The 25,840-nt window shown below is 44.2% G+C and overlaps 1 protein-coding gene across 1 annotated transcript; it reads left to right on the top strand.

Annotated features, from left to right (window-relative positions):
• Positions 1 to 3,491: 3,491 nt before the first annotated feature.
• Positions 3,492 to 24,840, top strand: RPS9 (ribosomal protein S9). The gene is made up of 2 exons (XM_086493774.1): positions 3,492 to 3,902; positions 24,180 to 24,840. The coding sequence occupies exons 1-2, from the start codon at positions 3,534 to 3,536 to the stop codon at positions 24,465 to 24,467; spliced, it is 657 nt and encodes a 218-aa protein (XP_086349900.1). The 5' UTR covers positions 3,492 to 3,533; the 3' UTR covers positions 24,468 to 24,840.
• Positions 24,841 to 25,840: the final 1,000 nt, after the last annotated feature.

The following is a 25,840-nucleotide window of genomic DNA, read 5'->3' as shown; positions in this document are numbered from 1 at the left end:
ACTACCATAATATGGTAACAACAATGGCCCATGCCCATGAGGCAAATTCTGTTTTTATTGGCCTTGATGAACATTATGACTGGATTGGGGTAGTCTGATATTTTTTAATAGAATTTAGATATCTAAGACTCCTCTCCATAACAAATTCACCATGCCTTTGGCCATTTCATCACTTTCATTAGACATTGTTATTTTTACCATTATGACATCACTGATACATATAACCAATCCTTTAAGGCCAAATGTAGCTTGCCACTTAGCTTAAGAAGACACATTGCACCATGCTTAGATGAAATTAGTTTTAATGCATATTTAAAGACCATTTAATAATAGCATAGAGTTCACAACATTGTTCAAAAAAAAAGTGTAGATTTTGTGTCCACAACAAGATGGAAGGAGATGCCATTCCAAACGAGAGATTACATTGCAAATCCATTTGTCAAATCACGTGCGAAAGAAGCTAACAATCATTAAAGCATGTCCAAAATAGTTTAAAGCAACATGTGTGCTCATTTGTCTCATAAAGCCACTCTCACAAGGGTACATGAATCTTTTTGCACAACCTATAATTTTTCATTTAGTATATGGATCAGTTTCAAGCCTTGCAATGACACGATCACCATAAGGATGTTATGTTGAAGTTTGGCTTGAAAATTGCATCTCCTAACATTGATCCCTTTGGGCTAAGGATGACGCCACAATCGATCAAATTATTCGACCATGTGCCAAGGCCTAAATGGAATCTTACACTCGCTATTAGTTAGAATATTGTAGAATTTGGGAAGGACTGCTACACCAGTCCCATATTGAAATAAGAATCAAAACATCTTATTGAAAAAATAAATGATGTGGGATAAAGATGTTAACAATTGCATGGCAAAAAACAAAAGAGAGAGAGAGAGAGAGAGTTGATGTATTATTGGAATTGAACCCCCCCCCCCCCCCCCCCCCCCCCAAAAGCCCCCATGAGGGTTATATCAATAAATGCAAACATCGTTTACTTTCTTGGCAACGAGGTGGCCTTCTCATCATGGCAGCAACAAGATGGTGTTTTCATATCAAAACTAGATACTCAGAGTCGTTTATAGAAGAAGAGTCATTCCCTTTTCTTTAAGGTCTCTTCTTTATAGTATAGAAAAATGACATAGTCTAGGCTACTCTAGAAACATGTGCATGATTTACCTAGAAAGATCATGCTTACATAGCGCCATATATGATTCATGCATAGAGAATAGCTTCTTCATCTTGTTTTATTGATCATTGTGAGAGTAGCTACTTGCACAAGAAGATTTAGCAATTTTCTCATGTAGGAAAACGGAGTCTTTCTCAGTGTTTTTCATACAATGCATAACATCATGAGCTTCTGCTCGAGTGGCACAACATACCTAGCTAGGTATGCGGCGCCTCCCTCGAAGAAGCTCATGATGTTGAGGTAAGTCACAATGTGGGAAATATTGTGAGAATTTGTCCAAAACTTCTTGTGTTGGGTAGTTGCCAAATAAAGATGCTATTGTACAAATGTTATAATAGAAAAAAACATATTGCAAACATGTAGAGGTCTATGAGAGTATTTTGTTGAATCCTTGGCTATAGGATTTTGACAATAGAAGTGGAACTTATGACCATTTTTATGAAGGGCTCTCTTACGGCGACAACTGATAGCTTTTCTAATGTAGAGAGCTATCTATAGACAACATGTCCTTTCTCCAATCTTTTTTGGGCTTTTGATTCCTTTCATTAGTAAGAACTTGTTGTAGCTGATGTGCTATGATTAGCTAAAAAAGGTTTCAACCTTAAAAGCAAGCCTTTAACCTACTTAGATCTCACATCTTAGAAGAGATTCTTGATTGTGGAATTGTCTCTTTGAGATAAAAGCTAAATACAATCTTCAGATATCATATTGTTGACACATTGCCCCCGCTAAACATGCCAATGAAATGACCTTTGATGATCTAAACCATAAACTCACGAAGAGTCGTCTCCCTTTCGCTTAAAAAGTATCTCCCTTTCGCTTAAAAGTTATTTTCTTCAAGCTTAAGGAAGCATTACACACCATAGAAGACTCTGCAAATTTCATAGAAAGATCAATACCTACATAGCTCCCATGTGATTCATGCATAGATCATAGATTCTCCATTGTCCTTCTTTGGATTGTGGTGAGAATAATTGTCAAACAAATATGCTGTTGCCAAAGATAATATGGCCTTACTAAACATATAGAGAAGACCACAAATGCAAAAAGCTCAAAAGAAAGTATTTAGTCGAGTCCTTGGTTGTGAAATTTGATAACCATACTAGAAATTACGGTTGTTTTTTGTCAAGGCCTGTCTTCCACGTGTGACAAACTACTACTCTAATCAACAAAGCTATTAATAGACATAACATCCTTTTGTCACTTTTTTAGAAAGCATTTGGCTCCATTATTTAGCCAATATTAATTCTCTTTAGCCAAATTTAGCAAAAAATAAAAACACAAAAAATGTAAAGCAAGTATGTAACCTACTTAGCTTCACATATGTATTATTACCTTAAAAAGCATGCAAACTACTCAATCTGAAAAAGAAAGTTTAGATTCACACATGAGAAAAGTTTCTTGATTGTGGACTTGTTCTTTTTTATAAAAAAGCATGCTTAGCTTTGAAAATAACTTTATGCTTTTTGGAAACTCTGTTGCTTTTATGAAAAAAATGGGTTTAAAAATATATAAAAAATCATAGCTCTCATAAAAAGCATCCAACTATTGGCACTTCAATTTGAAAAGGTCCAAAAATCTATTGTTAACCATCTACTAACATAATATGGCAGAGGTCGTGACCTTTTACACGTGTCATGTTTTGCGAGATGAAGGCTATAAGCCAAAAGTGGGAGAGCGAAAAAGAGAGAGACAGAGAGAGCTTCTATTAACATAATATGGCAGAGGCCGTGACTCTTTATACGTGTCACGTTCTGCGAGATGAAGGCTATAAGCCAAAAGTGGGAGAGCGAAAAAGAGAGAGAGAGAGAGAGAGAGAGCTCAGAGAGGGAGCGAAGGAGAGAGAGAGCTCGCCGAAGGCACCGGCAATACTCGTCCTCATTAAGTAGAACTTTACTAGATTCTTGCAAAGGTGCACACTTCCATTTGATACATAAGGCTATGGTCACGCGAGGCTTAGTATCCTCTGACCCTCTCTGACGGCGAACAGCTTTCCACTGGCATAGTTTTGTAACTATGCCAAAAAAGGCATAGTTACAAAACTATGCCCATGCCCGTCCATTACCGGTCAACGCCATGAATCTCTCTCTTGTATTTTCTTTGCTTTCCCTCTTTCTACCTGCTGCTCACGATGACACGCTCAGGTCCTGTCAGATGATGTCGCAGGTCTACAGATAACTAAGCATCGTGTGACCATAGCCTAACCAAGGATTTTTACATTTCCATGTTTTGCTACCAATTACTCTTGATCATAAAAGTTTTCCACTTTTAGTACCAAAAATTTCTATCATACAAAACACTTGTTGCATTATCCTAACTGCGAGCACAAGGCCCTGCAGTGATGGCGGAAACAGCCCTCGCTTTCTCGCTCTCCAGCCTGTCGCTGTGTGCCTCTACTTCAACTTCACCGTCCTCTTCCCTATCCTCCTCGAGGGCCTCCTCTCTCTGCAACCTACGGATTGCATGCAGAAGCAAGCCCTTTCAGGGTCTCTTCTCTGTCAACAATCGACTTTCTGCACTTCCCAAGATATCTGCCTCTGTGGTGACAGACGAGGATCGGGAGGCTCTCACTGATTTTGTCAAGGCTTCCATGCCTGGTGGCATTGCTGCGCAGAAGCTTCTTGGTACAGGTCGGCGTAAGACAGCAGTTGCCCGTGTTTGCTTGCTCGAGGGCACTGGAAAAGTCATTATTAACTATCGCACTGCACAGGTAATGTGTGTGTGTGTGTGTGTGTGTGTGAGAGAGAGAGAGAGAGAGAGAGAGAGAGAGAGAGAGAAGAAGAAGAGAATTTTAATGTCGTAGGAAACTATTCCAAGAGACCTTAAAGATCTATCTGACAAGGAGAGTTGAACTCAAGACCTGTTATTCAAGAGGGAGAGAGAGTTTACTGCAGCTTGAGAGCAAGCTGTATGATCCTCGTCATTTTTCCTATAAAATGCGGGATTTTGGACTTCGAGGACAATTGTCTGTAGTAAGCACCCAAGCTCAGCATTAATACTGGATGCAACAGTGTTCCCTTGATTGTTTTGAGATATGGATCCAATGTGCTCACTACTGAGTGACTCGCATGGGCACATTTTCCCCCTTGTTGAGCTGCTAGTTAAGCTTTGGTTTCTTTCTTTCTGAATGGTTGGTCAAGACTCGAACTGCCCACTGACTATCCGGAAAAAAATTAGCATAATACTGGCACGAATTGGGCACTGTGAACATACTGGCCAGCTTAGCATTTCTGCCATAATGGCCCACTAAGTATACGTGAGAAAGTATCTCACATACGGTTGGGCTGGGCTCACACAGAACAAACCTTAGTTTGCTGGTGAAGCTGGTGTCCAGCCACCTACGCAGCTCCATCTCGGAGGCGGTAAACTCTGACACCCCTTCTCATCCCGTGGTTGGGTAAATCATGTGGAGCTGCTAGCTAATGGCATCCGCGAGTGGATCCATGAGTTTGTCTATTTGTGTAGTCTTGCATTTGTGGCATAGTAACATCATAATCACATCAAAATTCCTTTCGTCCACTTCCATTGAATTGAAACTTGGAACATGTGAAATGATTGAAAAAAGAGAGGAAATGGTCATTCAAGCCTACCTAAGGTTCTTTTTGTTAACCTCGTTTTACGACCAGGAACAAATGACACTGTGCTTGCTCCTCTATACACATGTGAGAGCTATGACTTGCATGCTTTTAAGATTGTTGTACGTTGTTAATTTCTCTTACTATATTTATCCATTTCAAGCTCCTATGATCACTGATTTTGTGTCGATTTTTCACGCATTTTCAAAATCACACATGCTTTCCTTTAGTCTCACATACACACACAATACAAATCAAGCTCAATAATAGGTAATCTTAATAGCGTTATACGCTTTGATTTTAAGGTTTTTCAAAATGGTGGTGAAACCAGCCAACACGGCATACGAGGGTTGAAATTATTGCTTTAGTGGCGAGACGTGCACAAAAATTGAATACAAATAACAACATTACACGAGAGAGTAAGTGTGAGAGACACTTGAGAGGCGGAGTTCCCCTCAAAGATGCTTGGTCCCTAAATAGATGTCCCTGGAGATATTTCTTTGTTCGTATTGATTTTAAACAAAGTTAACACATTTCTACACTCCAGAATGTTAGTTTCATTTTGCAATATGGCAAGCAATTTAAAAATGGCTTATTATGTAAAAGCAAATTGCTCCTCACATGGGACACCAAAAAGCAAGTGCGATGCCATTGCCATGTCATCAACTCATGCTCGTACGTTGCCGTGTGAGCATGTGCCCGTACTGGTAATAAGTGATGCCATCAACTCATGTTCGTAAACTAGGTCAATACAATCCAATTGGGTCATACAATGGGTTGCTTTGTCAAAAAGTTGTTATGTCACAAACTATTGACGTATCAAGCCACTGAAGACCTAGAGGGTTGCGCACCCTAGCCTTAACCCTAGCAAACGAGGGGCCTAAACCCTAGCGGAAGCAGAAGATGAAGTTCTCACAAACTTACTGATCCTCGTGGAGTGGCCCATTGGTTAGAATTAAAATCCTAACCCCAACAACTTATGGGACCCCGTTCGATGGAGCCTAAAATAAATGGCACGCGCGTGCAAACACACACACATAGTGAAAAGTTGATGATGTGCCAACTGTATAGACCCGCACGTTTTGCACTGAGCTGTTTACGTGGTAGTTAGATTAATTTCTGTAATTTGCGTTGGCTGTAATAAGCGCTAGCTTTTGAGACTATATGCTTTTGGATATGGTGCTTTTCATGTAAATTGCTTTTGGTAGGCCAAGGGCCTTTAAATATGTGCTAAGAACTCACTCTTTGGCATGCTTCTACGTGGAGATGCAGAGTAGTACCGCTAGAGTTGTATTGTGTTGAAGCAATGTAAAGAAATATTGAAAGGGGCGCCACAATTTGGGGCCAGTGCTCTCTTTGGGTGGAACTCCACCACTCCGTGTCTCGTGTGTAGTTTCTCTCTTTATGTCACAAACTGGGTGACGTGGCAGGCTCCCGGACACACCTTTCTGATGGGCACAGCCTCGTGAAATGCACCGACAGGTTGACGTGGCAAATTGTACGGACCCTTGTAAATTGTTTTCCGCAAAACACGTTGACTTGCTGACATGGCAGTACGTACGGATTTCTGGAAATTAGGCTGGCTGGTTTTGGCAACTTTTGGGTTACAGTTGCTTTTGAGTTTGAGAAGCTTTTGAGTTTAACTTTTGGGCATCCCTTGTAAGAATAAATAAGTCTTTTGGGCCTCATTATTTAGGGCATCTGGATGCAGAGTCTGAGTGTGAGTTCCCGCGGACTCTCTTGTACCTTGCACACAGATTAATGTAAAAAGAAATACCGAAAGAGGCAATAGTCTTTGGGACCAATACCTCTTGGCACGGAACTATGCCGGGCCGTGTCGTCTTTTGTGAACTATTTTAAAGTGAATCTCTGCTATGTCGCGGTAGAATCTTGACTTGGGGTGTCCAAGTTTGTTACAGTGGTATCAGAGCCGATTTATGGTCTTTACCGATCATTAGAGTTTACGCTACTTCTTGTCACAGAAGCAGCTTTCAGACAAGCAGATGCGGTGGGCTAATATCTTGTCATAGTTTCACTTCCAGATTGTCCATGTTCAAGGACAGAAGAACTTGGTTGCAGATGCTTTGTCTCGGAAGCCGGTAGTCTTGGCTATTTCCGTGATTCATCATAGAAGCTTCGAGGACATGACAGATCCAGATTTTTTGGATGTACTAACTCGAATACAGAATGGGGAGGTAGTAGCAGGATATTCCATACGGGATGGCTACTTGATGAAGAAAACGATGTTGTGCATTACGCAGCCGTTGAGGGAAAAGGTTTTGATTGAGTGCCATTCTCCACGGGTCACCACGGCATCGACATCACCTTGAAAGGTGTGGAGTGTTACTTCTTTTGGCCAAGACTCAAGAAGGATGTGGACGACTTTGTACGCAGTTGTTTAGTATGCTAGAAGGTCAAGTTTGACAGACATAAGGTATAGGGATTGTTACAGCCTTTACCCATTCCCACCTGTCCCTGGGAAAGTATTGCAATGGATTTCATTTTTGATCTCCCGAAGACACAAAGTGGACATGATGGCATTTGGACTGTCATCGATAGATTTGGCAAGCTAGCTCACTTCATTCTAGTAAACAAAACAGTCAAGCCGGATCATTTAGCGAGACTGTTCATTGCATAGATTTTCAAATTACATGGCATGTCTGAGATAACAGTCTCCGACAGAGATCCCCGATTCACGAGTTTGTTTTGGAGGGCTATTTGGAAGAACATTGGCACACGGCTGCAGTTCTTGTCATCATTTTACCTGTAGACAGATGGGCAATCTGAGATTGCAAATTCAGTTGTACTAGATTTATTGAAGTCTTACATTTCTGATTAGAAGACTCACAATGGAATTTTTTTTTGCCCTTGGTGAAATCTGTCTACAATAACTCGATCCACTCGTCGATGGGGAACGCACCATTTGAGATCATTGAAGGTGCTCCGAAGGTTCCACCCTTAGCGCGAAAGATAAAATTTTTGAAGCCTACCAGTACACGAGGGACTTGGACACTGCATTTGCCAAGGTTCGGGGGGCTTTAGTGAAATCTCAGGAACGACACAAGAAGGTAGCAGATCGACACCGTCGCAATTTGAAATTAAAGGAAGACGATTGGTGCTCTTACGTTTAGAGAAGGCACGCCTAAGAAAGAAAAAGGAAAAGGAGCGGCTTTTTCCAAAGCTTAGCATGAGGTATTATGGCCCTTTCCATATAAAAGAAAAGATAAAATGAGACTGAAGCTGCCCGATACTTGGAATATTCACGATGCATTTTATGTGAGTCTATTGAAGCCTTTTAAAGGTGATGTGTCCGATGATGGGGAGCTTGATGAGGAACCCGAAGTGGAGGAAAGTGAAAAGATACTCGTTCCAGAATAGATTTTGGCACACAAAAACAAAAAGATAAAGGGTAAAGTGATTAGGCGGTTCTTGGTTAAATTCAAGAACTATCCTGCATTGGATGCGAGGTGGATGGAGGAGGAGGAGGACCTAGCAGATACTCCTCAGATTTTGGAACTTTACCTTGAAGCATTTGGTTTAGCATAGTCTACTCCGATAGAACCCCGACTTCAGCGAGGGTGAATCTAGTGCCACGGGTTTGCACAAGAGGGGAGTCACTCCGCTTCTTTGTCAACGGATTACCTCGATATTGAATAGTCACTGATGTCCCCTTTGGGTTTCAGGGATACTAAAGGGCTGAGTAGTATTCTGTTGTATGACTTTATAAACTAAAATTCCTGAAAATGAAATTGATTGATTTGTACTTGACTTGTTTGAGTGCAGGAACTGAAAGGCGAAATGACTGCAGCATTTCGGTCTCATAAATCTTTCAAGAGGGGGGTATGTCACAAATTGGGTGACGTGACAGGCCCTCGGACACACCTTGTTGATGGGCACAGCCTCGTGAAATTCCCTGACAGGCTGACGTGGCAAATTGTACGGACCCCTGCAAATTGCGTTGACCGTTGACGTGGTAGATTTCCACAAAACGCATTGACTTGCTGACGTGGTAGTACGTATGGATTTCTGAAAGTTACACTGGCTGATTTTGGCAGCTTTTGGGTTACAATTGCTTTTGAGTTTGAAAAGCTTTTGAGTTTAACTTTTGGGCTCTGCTTTTGAGCATCCCTTGTAAGATAGGCCCTCATTACTCAGGGCATCTGGACATAGAGTCTGAATGTGAGTAAGAGTCTGAATGAGAGTTCCCACTCACTCTCTTGTACTTTGCACACATATTAATATAAAAAGAAATACTGAAAGAGACGCCAATCTTTGGGGCCAATACCTCTTGGCACGGAACTACGCCGGGCCGTGTTGTCTTTTGTGAGCTGTTTTAGAGTTAATCTCTGTTGTGTTGCAATAGAATCTTGACTTGGGGTATCCAAGTTTGTTACACTTTCAATAGTTGTTTTGAAGCATTTATAGTTTGTTCAGTTTGTTGTTTCCCATTGACATGTGGTCTGTCACAAAGTGATGACGTGGCGGACAGCAGAAACCCTAAAATTCCTGCAAACCCTAATTTCTGCCAAAAACCCTAATTTCCGGAAATCACTGAGGCTAAATTTTAATTTTTTTTTTTTTTTTGGGAAAATGATGAGCGACGCGAATTTTGCTTTTTTTTTATAGAAAAAAGAGAAAAAGACTCTCTAAGAGAGAGAGAAACCTGATGCTTTTTATTTTAAAAGCTTTTGGGCATCCCTTGTAACCTTTAAATTAGTGGTGAGGGCCTCACTTTCAGAGCATCTGGACGCAGAGTCTGAGAGTGAAACCCTAACGGCTCTCTTATACTTTGATTTGATTAATATAAAAAGAAATACCGAAAGGGGCGCCAGTCTTTGGGGCCAATATCTCTAGGCGCGGAACTCCGCCGGGCCAGTGTACATCTATTGTGATCTGTGATTTGTTTTGAAGTGGTTATTTGGTGCTGTCGCGGTTGATTCTTGACTTGGAGTGTCCAAGTCTGTTACAGTGGTATCAGAGCACGGCCGATTTCTCTTCTACGGGAAATCCGATTCCCGAATTTTTTTCCACGGCACCTATGGCTTCAGGCAATGATCAGTCGACTCCCTCTGCATCTGGAGATGCGGGCTGGGATCACAACGAAGATTCTGGCAGAGAGTATGGCCCGCCTCGGCCTACTCAAGCGGAGCAAAGAGAGATGACGCGTCGTCAATTGATTGGCGATGCAACGAAGATGATGCTCAGTTTTGCCAAGGACCCGAAGATGGCAAAATATATGAACCAGACCTCTTTGGAAGAGGTACAGATGGAGTGGCAGAGAACCACAACACCACTCCCGAAACCCGCTCTCAAGAAACCTTTTGCCTCCAAGAATATACGGAGAAGGAACTGGAGAATGTGGTTGATGCACGGATTGCTCAGCTTTTTGACGCGCAAAAGAAAGCCAGAAAGCACCGCAAAAAAAAAGCGCTGACTTCCCGGGATATTTGGGTCGTCAATCGACTTTTGACAAGGCAAAGAAACAGAAGAAGCGTGTTCGATTTGAAGGAGTACCCAGCTCTTCTTCTTCTTCTTCTTCTTCTGACAGTTCTTCTAGCTCTTCAGATTCGAGCGAAGAAGACAGAAAAGGTAAAAAGCAAAGCAAGAAACAAAGCTTCGGAAAGGGCAAGAAAAAGGCAAAGAAGGCTACATCTCGCCCAGAGACTGACAGTTCTACTGAGGACTCGTCTACAGACAGCTCAGATTCCGATGATGGAAACTTTTATGTGAACAAGAAGAATTTTTTACAAAGCTAACCAGTATGACTTTCTCGAAGATGAAAGCAAGAAAGTCCGAGAGTTTAAGGAAGGTGGCCACTCGATCAAGTTTGATACTTTTTCAAGATACTCGTATGCTTCGAAGGCTTTGTCTTTTTTCAGCAGTTTGACATCGCTTTCGCGGGAGGACGCTATTCAGAGCACTCCAAGATTCGGAGAGCTGCCTCTTACTTTAAGGGGAATGCTCGTACTTGGTGGTCCACGCTTCTATTAAGCAAGACTGTGCCAGTTACATGGCTGAAATTCAAGAGGCTTTTTATTTCTTCTTGGTTGACTCAAGAGTTTGAGCGAGATATACGAGTTGCTTGGAACCATCTCCGGATGACCAAGAGCGATACAGTGAATTCTTATTGTGAAAGATTTTGGAGCTCTTTTCTACCCGCCTCTTCATTCAAGAAGATCTCGTGCAGAGAATAGATTGAACAGTTTACCTTGGGTCTACCTACAGAGATCCGAGATCACTGCTTGGAACAAAAGTCAGCTTCTATTCAGGAGTTGATGAGTCATGCGAAGCGGGGCTTTGCCATTCACTTTGGCAGTTTGACCTACCCCACAGATAAGGCCATGACACAACAAGCCGAACAGACTTCTAGGAATGAAAGTAGAAAGAAAAAGAGCAACCCAGAGAAAAAAAGATGCACGACCCAAGCTTACTCCTGAGGAGAGAGCTCGTTTCATTAGAGAGGGGAAGTGCTTTGGATGCGGGGAACATGGACATATCTCCGCGAAGTGCCCTAAAAAGGCACAGAAAGAAGAGAATGATAAAGATGACCACAGGTCTGAGAGTTAGAGAGCAGCTGAGGAATGTGGCAGAAAAGGCAAATAGAAAAGCAGAACTGGTACCACATGGCGTGGGACTTGCACCGAATCAAATGAATGAAAGTACAAACTTTGTCGCTTTTTGGGGCAAAGTGAAGGATCAGGAAGCTCTTTTGAAGGAGCCAAGGCAAACTTCTTTTCACTTGGAATTGGCGGCTCGATTTGGAATTACGCCCGACAGACTGACGCCACAGGCGGAGGTAGTTCGACCGGCACCCGGATGGGATGTTGCCATTACACCGAGCATTGGCAATGACAGGGGTGTTCAGGGCACGCGAGTGACGTTCTACTCAGGATCCCTTGGTACCACAAGAACTATGCCGTGGTTGACTACCGGGCCGAGAAAGCGACTTTGATAAATGAAGGGCTTAGAGATTGTACTTGAGGAACTTCAGTTTCTTACTCATTCTTTTGGAAGAGAACTGAACGATGGATAAAGGTTGAATATGTTTTGACCTAATCAAAAGAACACCAAGATTTTTCTCCACACTCATACCTATTGCTTTTCAGAGGGCCTGAAGATCAAGCCATTGATCTGATACTTGGAAGCACGCCACCGAATCGGCCACCTTACCGTGTGAGCCGAGTACAGAATGAAAAGATTATGAACCCAGTGAAAGACCTCTTGGAAAAGGTTCTTGTCCAACCTAGTACTTCACCGTATTGCTCTCCAGTGTTGTTGGTTTTGAAGAAAGACGGATCTTGGAGAATGTGCATCGATTATAGCACTCTCAACGAAATCACCATCAAGAACAGATTTCCGATTCCTAGGATCGATGATATACTCGACAAGTTAAAGGGATCCTCGTGCTTTAGCAGGATTGACTTGAAGAGTGGATATCATCAGATCAGGATAGCGCCAGGAGATGTCTACAAGACTGCTTTTCGAACGACTTTTGGGTTATTTGAGTTTTTGGTGATGCCTTTTGGCTTAACCAATGCTCCTGCGACATTTAACCGGATGATGGACAGGATTTTTCGAGAGTACAGGCTATTTGTTGGCACTTTCTTTGACGACATCGTTGTTTTCTCCAAGAATGAGGCAGAACACAGAGATCATCTGCTTCAAGTCTTTCAGGCATTGCGAGATCACACGTTAGTGATTAATGCAAAAAGAAAAGTGAATTTATATGCCAGAGATACACTTTTTTGGGACACATTGTGTCAGCAGCAGCAGGAGTGCAAATGGACCCGGCCAAGATAGAGACTATCCGTGATTGGCCCGATTTGAGGAATGTCCATGAAGTTAGAAGCTTCTTGGGACTGTGTTTGTACTACAGGCGGTTCATATGAAAGTTTGCAGAGGTTGCTTCCCCTTTGCATACCTTGACACAGAAAGGAGTACCTTTTTCGTGGGGACCCACAGAGGTGATTGCCTTTCGGACATTGAAAGAGAAATTGACTACGGGACCTATTTTGACTTTGCCGGACTTGCAGAAGTCATTTGAAGTATATATTGATGCTTGTGGTCGTAGTCTGGGTGCGGTCTTGATGCAAGAAGGCCATGTCATAGCTTACGAGAGCCGTTTGTTCTCTAGGCCGGAGATGACAGCACAGTTCTATGAGAAAGAGCTTTTGGCGGTTATCCATGCTCTTACTCAGTGGCAGCAGTACCTACTCCGAGCGGATTTTACTATCTTTACAAACCATCAGAGTTTGCGCTACTTCTTGTCACAGAAGAAGCTTTCGGAAAAGCAGATGCGGTGGGCGAACATCTTGTCACAGTTCCACTTCTAGATTGTCTGTGTGCAGGGACAGAAGAATGTGGTGGCAGATGCTTTGTCTCGGAAACCGTTGGTTCTGGCTATTTCCGCGATACATCATAGGAGCTTCGAGGATATGGTCGATCAGTATGCCATAGATACAGATTTTGCAGATATTTTCACACGGATACGGGATGGGGAGACAGTAGCTGGATACTCCCTTTGGGAACGCTACTTGATGAAAAAGACTGTTGTACGTTACACAACCGTTGAGGGAAAAGGTTATGACAGAATGCCACTGTCCACCTTTTACGGGTCACCGCGGCATTGCTACCACCATGAAGGGGTTAGAGAAATACTTCTTTGGGCCGAGACTCAAAAAGGATGTGGAAGAGTTTGTGTGCAGTTGCTTGGTATGCCAGAAGGTCAAGTTTGACAGGCATAAGGCACAGGGATTGTTACAGCCTTTACCCGTACCCACCCAACCCTGGGAAAGTATTGCGATGGATTTCATTTTTGATCTCCCAAGAACACAGAATGATCACGATGATTTTCCAATTACATGGCACGTCTGAGACGATTGTCTCCGACAGAGACCCCAGATTTATGAGTTTGTTTTGGAAGGCAATTTGGGAGAACATTGGCACGCAGTTGCAGTTCTCGTCATCGTTCCACTTGCAGACTGACGGGCAATTTGAGATTGCCAATTCAGTGATTTTTGATTTATTGAAGTCTTGTATCTCGGATCAGAAGACTCAATGGGAAAAGAACCTATCTTTGGTGGAATTTGCCTACAGTAACACGATACACTCTTCGACGGGGAAGAGGCCATGTGAGATTGTCGAAAGTGCTGTGAAGGTTCCATCCTTCTTGAGCATGAAAGATTAGATATTGGAAGCGGATGAATATTCGCGAGATTTGGATACGGCTTTTGCCAAGGTTCGCGAGACTTTGCAGAAGTCTCAAGAACGACAGAAAAAGGCAGCGGATCGCCATCGTCGCGACTTGAAACTGAAGGAGGATGATTGGGTGCTCTTACTTTTAAGAAGGCACGCCTAAGAAAGAAAAAGGGAAAGGAGAGGCTTTTCCAAAGCTTAGTATGTGATACTACGGACCTTTCCAGATTATTGAAAAGATGAATGATGTCTCCTTCCGATTGAAACTGCCAGATACTTGGAGGATTCACAATGCATTGCATGTGAGTCTCTTGAACCCTGTTAAGGGTGATGTGCCTGATGATGGGGAGCTTGATGAGCAATCCGCAGTGGAAGAAAACGAGGAGATCCTTGTTCTTGAATAGATTTTGGCACATAATGATACGAAGAAAGGTAAAGTCCGAAGGCGGTTCTTGGTTTAGTTCAAGAACTTTCGTGCATTTGATGCGAAGTGGATGGAGGAGGAGGACCTAGCAGATACTCCTCGGATTGTGAAACTTCACCTCGATGTTTTGGTTTAGCATAGTCTACGCCAAACGGAACCCAGAAACTCAGCTTGGCCGAAGATCTAGTGCAGTGGGATGCACAAGAGGGGAGTTACTCCGCTCCTTTGTCAACAGATGCCTCGATTTTGATACTAAAGTCACTGATGTCTCTTTGAGCTTCAGGGATACTGAGAGCTGACAGTATTCTGTTGGATGACTTTATGAAATGGAATTCCTGATTATGATACTGATTTGTTCTCGACTCTTGTGAGTGCAGAAATTGATAGACGAAATGACTGCAGCATTTTGGTCTGATTGATCTCGAATAGACATGGTTGCAATAGGGGTTAGTCAATCGGACATCGATGAGGTCCCGATTGGACCTAGATGTGATTGCTAGCTACATTGCCGATAAATCATGGTCTAAGATCCGAATGAATGTTGAATGTCATGTGATGTCTGGTGATGTCCTGTGATGTCGTGTGATGTGACTGTCAATTGCGTACATGTGCTAGATGTGTGTTCCTAGTACGTAGGTACTAACAGTTAGTGTCTGCTAAGACGGTTTATGGCTTTTGTCGGTTTTGCAGGCGTAATCCCGGTCGATTACAATGCTTTCAAGAGGGGGGTATGTCACAAAGTGATGATGTGGCGGACAGCAGAAACCCTAATTTCTGCCAGAAACCCTAAAATTCTTGCAAACCCTAATTTCTGCCAAAAACCCTAATTTCCAGAAATCGCGGAGGCTTTTTTTTTTTTGGGAAAATGATGAGCGACGCGAATTTTGCTTTTTTTTTTTTTTAAAGAGAAAAAGACTCTCTAAGAGAGAGAGAGAACTGATGCTTTTTATTTTAAAAGCTTTTGGGGCTCTGCTTTTGGGCATCCCTTGTAACCTTTAAATTAGTGGTGAGGGCCTCACTTCTCAGAGCATCTGGACGCAGAGTCTGAGAGTGAAACCCTAACCGCTCTCTTGTACTTTGATTTGATTAATATACCGAAAGGGGCGCCAGTCTTTGGGGCCAATATCTCTAGGCACGGAACTCCGTCGGGCCAGTGTACATCTATTGTGATCTGTGATTTGTTTTGAAGTGGTTATTTGGTGCTGTCGCGGTTGATTCTTGACTTGGAGTGTCCAAGTCTGTTACACGGTCCCTTCTCGTTACAATGGTGTCAGAGCTTGAGTCGTGTGCTTTTTTGAAAGCATACCGGTCCTCTTAAGAGTAGATAGAGCAATATGGCGCTTCCCAATTTCAACGATTTTTTATTTCTCTTCGTGGGAGAGAAAGATTCAAGAAAAGATTTACAATTTTTGAAGCAAACAACATCTATGCCATGGGGAACTAATCAGAAGAATAAAAGATCTTTCAAGCCACCATTTCTCTCAGAGACAGTACCATGTAGTGGTGGATGTCCATTGTCTATAGCTACCAAGCCGCACACTCCAAGGACTTGGCAAGCTCTCAAGAAATTTTTTTGCCCAAAGTTACGTAACATCTTTCTTCAGAGCAAAGCTTCTGGCAGAGTGGGGCATCCTGAAATGCTTGCCACAGAAACCCTAACAGATTATAATTAGAAATTTATCTACATCTATTTCTAGGTGTCTCTCCTTAAGCTGATAACCTTGGAGGGCTTAATGTGATTGCTATAAGATTGGATTGCCATCACCGCGATGAGAACATTGTCTGGCCAAGCTAGTTTCAACCATTTAAGAGCTTATGGAGCATGTTGCGGCCGACTACAACCTTACGGAAGGACCCTAACTTTGGTGCAGGTCTCAGGATGGAAAGCCAGTCGTTTTTCCTGAGCTCGATTGACCAAGATACACTGAGAATTCTTTCTAAGTTTGATTTAGACACTTTTGGAACTTTATTTGACAACCTGTTTGATATATTGTTTTAGAAGATTGTCTGGAATTTGTTTGAAATGGATGTTATTTGTTTTGAACGTGTCTTGGTGCTGATTTGAGGTTTGCTTGATTGTGGTTTTTGTCACAAGACAGGCACCACGTGCCAATAGAAAAGAACAGACTGAACAGACTTTTAGCACTTCGATAACAAGTGAACTGAGAGAGAGAGAGACGACACGTGTCACGGAGTGGCGGAATTCCACCCCAGAGAGTATTGGCCCCAAACCTTGGCGTCCCTTTCGGTATTTCTTTATATTGCATCAACGTTGTACAAGCCGGTTTTTCCAGACTCTGCATCTTCTCCAAGAAGCATGCCAGAGAATGAGCCCTTAGCACATATTTAAAGGCCCTAGGCCCCAAAAGCAGTTTACATGAAAAGCCTTCAAAACTCAAAAGCTTCTGGTCCAAAAGCAATGCCAAAAAGCTGCAAGCGCAATTTGCGGAATTCCGTACAATTGCTACGTCATCGGTCAGCGCAAAACGCGGAGCGTCCGTACAACTGCAACGTCATTAGTTTTGCACGTGTGTGTGTGAGTCCTGCTTTATTTTAATCCCTTTATGTCACTAGGGCCCCATCGGACGGGGTCCCCATAAGTTGGTAGAACTTCTTCTTCTGCTACTTGTTCTTCTTAGGGTTTAGGCCCCTCGGCCGACATCTGTAAGTTGGCTCCATTCTCCAGGGCTTTGACACGTCAGCAGTTTGTGACAGTTTTAATACTGGTTTCAATGGTTTTGGGAAAGAACAATTTTTGATACTTATGGCTCGGGCTTTCCCTGGAGGAGTATTGAGGAGAAGAATTTGATGCTCGATAAGGTTTGAATATACTCATGGCCCGGACCCTTGTGGTTATTTGCACGGGGAGTATTGAATGATTGAAAAGGGATGTTTTTATTCATGGCCCATTCACGATTGTGACTATGTACGCAAAGTGCCATGCCAAGGAGAACCCCTCCGCTTGGATGGTCACGACCCTTTGCTCAAGAGATGCCTCTTCGTCAAAAGCCACACTCCTTCAACGACTGGTCACACCCCTTCGCTCTATGGTTGCGACTCTTCGTCCAACGGTTGCAGCTCTTCGCCGAAAGGATATGACTTTGCGTCTAAAGTCGCGTCTCTTCACCATGAGACGTGTCTTTTCGTTTGTGTCTCTTTGTCTCCTATATGGAGCCTATTGTACTCAGTTTTCAAGCAATCATTCAATCAATCAAACACACATTCAGTCTCTTGAGTCTCAGTTTGATCTTAAGTATGAACTTTTAAGTCTTAATTATAGAATTAGCACCAGTAATCCTCACAATGGTATCAGAGCAAATTTTTTTCCCGGGACTCGAAGGTTGTGAGCCTCTCACCCTCGCCGCTACTCTCCCCCCCTCTTCCGACGTTACATGGAAGCAGAACCCAAGAACCATCATGAGAATGACCGAAAGCCTGTCAATGCATGAACTTGTAACCCAGTGTGGCAAGGTGGCTAAGCTGTGAAAAACTCCAAGAAGGCCAGATGTAGCAATCTGCGCCGTAAACGTCCTCTGAAACAAGGAAAGCCAAACTAAACAATCTGCATTGTAGAAGCTATCGTAAGCTGCAACTATCACTGATAGACCGCATGGACTACCACCGGATGGTTTCCTGTCTATAGGTAGGGTAATTCAAGATGAGGGCAAATCCAGACTCAACAGTTTGCGTTGTGAAGGGCCTCTGAGAAGAGGTGTGGTCAAACCAAGTTGTCTACACCGTGATCATCCTGTATGAAGAAGGGAAGCCAAACTGAGCAGTGTGCGCCGTGAATAATCTCTGAGAAAGAGGAAAGGCGAGACCAATCTGTCTACGCCGTCTTGCCTGTATCTACTACCTTCAATCCTCCGGTGTCAACCAAAACAAAATCCGCGCCAACAACGCCACCAAACTCCTTCTCGGTGTGGCTCTCAATGTGAATGAGCTGGGAGTGGCCTGCTGCCCAGGTTGGGGGATAAGTCTGTTGTAAGGTTACTGAGGGTGAGTGCAAGCAACTCCGAAGGTAGCAATCCAAATGATCAAGAGGGTAGAAGAGCAACTGCACTACCATCCAAGCCAAGCTCCGGGTGACTCCGGATGTAGTCGCGTAATGATGCCTGATCTCCTGCATCTTGCGGGTAAACTCTCCAAGAGAGTCCAAAGCAGTGAAGTCCTAGTCCATTCTGTAGATCCAAGCAATGAACCTGTCCAAGAAGAGATCCAAGATACCCCCAAGTCCATGTAGATGCTCCTGTGCAAGCAAGTGATCTGACGTGTTGAGGTCAAGTGGTAAGTGTCTGTCCACCCAAGATGGTGGTGTCTTCTCTGGGAATGTCAAAATCCCATATGCCATGAGCATGGCCATATCTCTTGTGAACTCCTCTGATGAGTGCATAGGTGTGTCCATAGCAAACCACAAGTCACCACCCCCTCTGGAGTGCGCAACCGCCGAATGATGGCTGGCGAATGATGGCTGGAATGAATGGATCTCCCAAGGATCGTACGCCCGTAGGTGATCAAGCTGATGTAAAAGATACCGTGTACTGCAACAGTCACTGAGAGACCGCATGGACCATCGGATGGTGTCCTGGCAGGAGGTAGCAACGTCCTCTCCATGAAATGTGAACCAAGTGTCTGCTGTCTACCCATAAACGCAATGCGAGGTGATGGAAACGCTGCTGTCCAGCGAATTTCAGCGTGCTTGTACGCTCCCGACATGGTCCAGAGCAGTGCAGAGGGTGTAGGCAAGGTGGGGAATCAAAGTCTCGATCTCGATAGGCTGAAAACAGAGAAAACAACAGGGTATAATGGCTGAAAACTGAAGTGTAGGGAGAGGATGCGGGCCAGCAAAGCACCGGATGACAATCCAGTTGAGTGTAGGCATGATCCATGGTGGGCGAGGCCTAGCGCTCCCGCTCCCCCTCTCAACCTGAAATCGCTGTTGTGTTGTCCAAAAAACGCAGCCCCCCAAAAACGCTAGGGTCTGCCGAAAACGCAGGTGGAGGGAGGGGGTTTTCCGGCGATGAAATGATATGTGAAGGCCAGCGCTGGTGGTGAAAAGCCCGTATGTGAGATCAACAGAAAAATCGCAGGCAGCATAGCAAGTCTTTGTGGTGAAATGTTGTCCAAGGCATGGTGCCACCCCTTTTTGCTGTGATCGCTGGCTGATTGTCCTCTTGGGAGAAGAACCTCTGGCAGGCAATGGAGTGCTGGTCCAAGACCATGAAGAGCTCGCTGCTGATACCATGTGAGAGTGCGCGTGTGCGGAAAAGAGAGAGAGAGAGAGAGAGAGAGAGAGAGAGAGAGAGAGAGAGAGAGAGAGAGAGAACAAAACGCTGGTGTGGGGAAGAGGGGGCGAGACACCCCCTGACTACCAGAGCATGAAAGACCTGTCTATACAATGTCAGTCTATCTGTGAAGTAGGTACCCCCCTGGCCCCATATATATGAGTGCTCAAAGGGGGTCGAGCAGTCTAGATAATGCCTCACGATCCAATGTAAATGAGTGGGTGCCCATACAAGGTGGATGGCCGTCCCAAACCTGGGCGGCCGGACAAAAGTGCAGCATATACATGGGTGACCAGCCCAGAGACATACAAGCCATACAAGTATGCTGTAGTCCTATGTGAAGCAGCAGAGTGGTGTAAATCTAACAACTTGACCAACACTGATAACTATTGTGGGATCTCTCTAATTTCGGTCGCCATAAAAATTCTTACCACGATCGTGATTAGGCGGATTACTTAAGTGTCGGAAAAGAGGAACTTCTTCAATCCGGGCCAAGCAGGATTCTATGCCAAGGAGGAATGCATAGGGCAAGTCGTAAGCTTGAAGGAGATCGTGAAACTCCGTTGTAAGGAAGGGAGACCAACCTATGCGGCCTACAATGATTTCAAGAAGGCATACAACACAATACCGTACGAGGCGCTATTCCCGAAGCTCGCTGCAGCTGGCCTGCAAGGTCGAGCGCTTAGATTTTTCCAGGCTCTCTACAAGTTCACCCTTGTTAAAGTCCAACACATGGAGCAACTGTCAGATTCGATAACGGTGCCACGGGGAGTCCGCCAAGGTTGCTCGGCATCGCCTTGTCTTTTTAATATATATATAAATGATAGCTTAGATGCAGATGGGGAAACATGGGGCCTGGAAATACCTAACTTCCTCAAGAGAATTAAGGGACTTCTTTTTGCGGATGATTTGGTTTTGCTTGCTGACTCCCGTGAAAGCGTATAAATGAGCTTGGTAAGTGAATGGGCCAGGACCTAGGGGATGACCTTTGGAATTGATAAATGCATGGTCACTGTGTTTCACGAGGACCTGTAGGATATCTCTATGAATGTCTTTCTTTTGGGGGGCGAGATGGTTGCAATAGGTGAGACGTACAAGTACCTTGGCATCGACGTAGACTTGACCTTCTCCATTGAATGTATTGCAAGGAGCGAGCAGACAAAGGTAGGAAGAGCCTACTCGCATGCCAACACCTGCTGGCAAACCGAGCCATCCCAATCTGGTCTCGACTTACTGTTTTTAAGGTGTGCGTGTACCCAGTGATTTGTTATGGTGCGGAGATTATGGGGGCCCACAATCATCGTGCCCTCCACTCTTTGCAACGCCTTGTCGCTGTCGGATGCGGATGTTACTCGGTAAGGGAGCAAGGTCGACCTTTGTAGGGGCGGCAACTCTCCATCACGAGTTTAACATCCCACCTGTACTTGCATTTTGTGGGGGACAACGAGCAATGGCTTTTGACAAGTACCACTCGGCTTTATCCACCTGGATAGGCTCCTTGGTAAATAAGAAGCCTAAGAACCAACCGTTCAAGAGGTGGACTTGGACAACCAAAACCCAGAATTGGATGAATAAATATATCCTTGCGGCTTACTTTAGCTTGGTCTGCTACCACTCATGGGACAAGTGGGACGAGAGGCATTCGTGCCTCGCGTTAGAGCCCTATAGGACGGCTGGCTATGAACAAACGCGTCAGTAGATGTTGCAGCTCAATAGGAGCACTGTAGTGAATAGGAAGGAGGAGAGAATGCTGGCTCTCGCGAGAGTAGGTGGACTCATACTGGCAGATAGTTGGAGGCGCGGACACAGTGTTTGTGCACTGTGCTCCCAGTTAGAGGGTCATTCGCTCCCGCATTTTCTGGTGTGTTGCTCGGCGTTTGATGGACCTAGGGGACGATGGCTAAACCGGTTCAACTCCACCTTCAATGATGTCAACCCGCCTTGGACCCTGAAGAGATGATCGTTACCCTCCTTGGTGGGGAGGCTCGCGGGAAGTGGCTGCCCTTCTGGGTACGCCGTGATCTGCACTCGGGGAACGGAACCGTAGGGCACGTCTCTGTGGCGAAGTTCCTCGGTGAGACTGTGCCCGGTACTTGAATGCTCTGCATAGGCGGATGGAAGGACAATGCCTTCCTTCCTATGCATACTATTATACTCCAATCCCTCTCGAGAGAAATGACGTTATTCTCTCCAAGCGAAGCCAAATGAGCGATTAGAGCCACTCAAGTGCCTTGCCCCCGCGAGGGGGTTAGCCTCGCCAAAAGGAGGTTGGGAGATGAAAGGGAGACATCACCCAACCTCAGCGGACGCCACCTGTGAGCTGACGCCCTTTCAAGCGGGTATGGCATTTCCTATGGGAAAACCGTCGGATTACAAGGGTAGTTTAGCGTGGTGAGCGATAAGCTACCTGGCGGAGGAAACGCCAAAGGGAAGGCCGAAGCAAGTCTTGCAGTACTTGGGCCTCTAACCAGAGGTACTTGGTCGCTATCACGCCCATTACAAGTCAGTGAGATGGGTCTCTCAAGGGCATTGCCCTAAGAGTGTAGATAATCCTGGCCTCTTGGGGAAGCAAAGCCTCACGTAGTCCAAGGGAAACTAGTGACAAAAGCGTCTGCCCTAGGAGCTTGGATGCATTCAGTCTCGATCGTTCTTCTTGTGCATTTTTTTAATGTATCAGGGGAATGGCCGAGATTGCCCAAACCCGACTCCTAAAACAAAACAAAAACAAAAAATCGTACTATGCATGATGGAGCTGATGGTTATATTGTCTTGTGGATGCCTACCATAAGTCTATACCTTGCAATTCCCTTTAAAGGTGAATTTGAGCTTATCCTGGATTCATCTAGGTATATATCGATTGCTCTGATACCACTGGAACTAGCAATTCATATGACAAGGTGGGAAAACAATGCAGTAACACCACAAAACACTTTGAAATCAACAAGCGACAGTGAAGCGGAGTTCCCTACTTAGAAGTAGTGGCCCCTAAACTAGGTGCCTCTTGCTGTACTTCTTTATTGTATTAATGAAGTTGCTTATACAACTGCCAGTGTGAACCCACATACCAAAAAGAGAGTGCTATGGCTACCACTGGCCTCATATTCAACGACAATATGCACAAAAAAGTTACCAGCTTCACAAGTGTGGCCCAGAGGCACTAAAATGATCTTTTCTCAATGGATGGTGTTGGAAAGCATCCCACGTTCGTAGGCATGCCACATCATCAACCTGTACCTGCCACCAAAGCACCCATTTGTACAACCCATAATTTGCCTCGCAAGTTGCACCACATTTCTGGGATGGTTGTATGTAGGTTTGGATGCAGAATTCTTGCTCGTAGTCGGCTTTTTTTTGCTCTTCATCGTCCACTCGAAAACGGTGATGCCGCATCTGTGAGTTGTGGCATCTACTCATAGGAGTTCCCTTCAGTCCAATTGATTCCTTTGTTTACTATGAAAGACGTCCCTCCATTGAGTTTCAGAGGTTATTATAAGGGGGTGCTACATTCACAGAGGATTGTGGTCACAGGCATTCAAACGAGTGCTTTAGTTGTCATATAATGGGTCACCTGGTGAAGGATTGCCCCAGGGAACGGCCATAGAGGCGGTCTGGTCGCAAGAGAGCCCAATCACAGCCGACCAGCAATTTTTGAGGGATAGGCCATTATGGGCTGACTTCTTCATGCTGGCCGGCTGTGATTGGGCTCTCTTACGACCAGACCGCCTCTATGGAGGCACCCCATACCTAGCTAGGTACGATTGGCTGGACATTTTTAGGTCCAGAGAGAGCACCTATTATGCACCCGAGCACACCATGGCTGGTTGCTATTACCGCGTCCATCACACGGGTGAAATAGACTTCAGCACCAAGCAGGACATAGTGTTCGTCACTATCTGCTGCAACACTCGATTATTTGGAAGGCTGTTTGTATACAGGTATTCAGTGCTGCACAGGATGTTGGCTTTTTGGTGGACACGTTCAGAGCGTCGACGGTCATTCCTCACATGGTGGTCTTTCTTCAGCCTGGACCAGGGCCATATCTCTTTGCATTACGGACCCTGCGATGGTTCATCTTACACTCATCACATATGCCACCTTGATGTATATACTGCTCACACATACTGGAATTTTTAGAGCTTGTATTACCTCTTATGATAGGCTTACACGAGCATCCCTAGAAGTCGGTCGTATTGTACACAGAATACATCACCTGGATGGTGGTTTTTCTGTTGGGGGAGCGGGTGTGTGTGTGTGTGTGTTGGGGCGGGGGGGGGGGGGGGGGTTTGTTGTCCTCCCCTTCCACTCTGCGACTGTCTTCCTTTCTTTCTTTTGTTCATTTGCAGTTCATGTCATTATGAGTTTTGTTGATTGTCATGCTGGTCCTGTCTCACTTCTGGATGCTCGAGTTTTGTCTTGTTATCAAATCTTCTTTTTGCTTGGTAATTTCTAGGCTCCATTTAAATATTCTGAATGCATGAATTCTTCCATCTGTTGATGTTGTGTTACAGGATTATCTTCAAGGCAACCCTTTGTGGCTTCAATACGTCAAGTACCCTCTTGTCAGTCTGGGGTATGAGACCAAGTATGATGTCATTGTGAAGGCAGAAGGTGGTGGTCTTTCTGGTCAAGCGCAGGCAATCCTGCTCGGAATTGCTCGTGCCCTCTGTGTTGCCAACCCAGCTAACAGAGATCCTTTGAAGAAGCAGGGTCTATTGAGGCGAGATCCGAGAAGTGTGGAGCGTAAGAAAGCAGGTCTGCACAAAGCTCGCAAGGCTCCACAATACTCCAAGCGTTGAGAGGATATGCAATGTGCAATGCTTTTGACACAAGCTCTAGTAAGTAATGAATGCTCTTGTTCTTACGTGGCTTGTGCATCGGTGTTTAGAGCCGACTGTGGTGTGAAGCTGGTGGTGTTTGGTACCATAGCCAAGCAAAATGTTAAGGGATACTGTTGGAGCAATATGTAACAGGAATAGAAATATGATTGAAAGGGAACAATCATAGCTGAGCTTATTGAGTTTGGAAGCACTTCCAAGCTACATGTGTCTGAAATTTCATGTTAATTTTGGCATTACTCACCCATATCAGTGGAGTTAGATTATGACTCTTGTTGTAAACAAGGAAAGTAGTGCTTTTAATTGAGCTGCTATTGAAGTTTTTGCATCAAAAGTTGTCTGTATCTCCTATTATGGAAATAAAATCATGTAGTCTCCTATTATGGAAATCAAATCATGTAGTCTTTCTTTGCTTTCCGTCTACCATGGAGAGAAAGCTCAATCCCAGTGTACTTGCTATACGGAATATAAAGTGAGATGGCTTTACCCCTTTTTAGGAAGGGGACTTCTCGTATGTGTCATAAATTTTGTAGCGAGTACATCACATATTTTTACAGCAACATACAGAGGACATGGAGCGAGAGTTGTCTTTGAGCTGTTGACGCAGTTTAATGTCATTATTTACATGCTATTATGTTTTCCAGTACAAAGAAGGAATGCTTTATGCCCCCCCCCCCCCCCCCCCCCCCTTTCGTATCAGAAGTATGTATGATAGCTCATAAGTTCAATAGAAGGAACTAATTTATCTGGAGTGAGTTATCGAATACAAATGCGGACTTTGGTATGAATTAAGAGTTTTAACAAAAAAAAAAATTGTGTTCACCTTCTACTGCTATAAAGCGCTATGAACTTGCACAAGAAGGGAGCATATGTCCTAACTCCATGCTTTCCTACCATGTACCTACATTAATAAGAGAGCACACATCTTATCTCCCAGCATACCTACATTTTAACTCCCCTCTAGTAATGCTTTGTGTAGGAGTATAAACATACGTGTAGAAGACCCCATAGCCTACTTAACCAAGCAATGCATAATGAAGATATCATTACACCAAATCCTTTTGATTTTACTGATTCAGTATTGTTAGTAAAAAAAAAATCGGTTGTGTGACAGAAAAATTATAAACATGCCATCTACAATGTAGCAAGAAAGAGGCTTGCTTTGCAACACTTTTGAATCGACATCAATCTCCCTAAGACTAGTGGTCAAGAAACAAAGTTGAGTTAGAAACACAGATCTTGGGAACTGTTGGGACATATTGGAAAGTTATATAGCCCTTCCACTCTAGCATCATGATTACATGATTGTGAGTGTTCATAGCAATAATGCATCC

The sequence above is a fragment of the Adiantum capillus-veneris genome, chromosome 21, assembly GCF_014529385.1.
Source record: "Adiantum capillus-veneris isolate H3 chromosome 21, ASM1452938v2, whole genome shotgun sequence".
NCBI lineage: Eukaryota > Viridiplantae > Streptophyta > Polypodiopsida > Polypodiales > Pteridaceae > Adiantum > Adiantum capillus-veneris.
The sequence above is the reverse complement of the archived record's forward strand: the minus strand, read 5'-3'. Positions and strand labels throughout refer to the sequence as shown.

What these genes read in the sequence shown, in the direction of transcription:
- RPS9 (XM_086493774.1), top strand. Translation starts at nt 3,534, where the DNA reads ATGGCGGAAACAGCCCTCGCTTTCTCGCTCTCCAGCCTGTCGCTGTGT. An exon ending in TTAACTATCGCACTGCACAG is followed by an intron (nt 3,903 to 24,179) that starts GTAATGTGTGTG and finishes GTTGTGTTACAG; the next exon opens with GATTATCTTCAAGGCAACCC.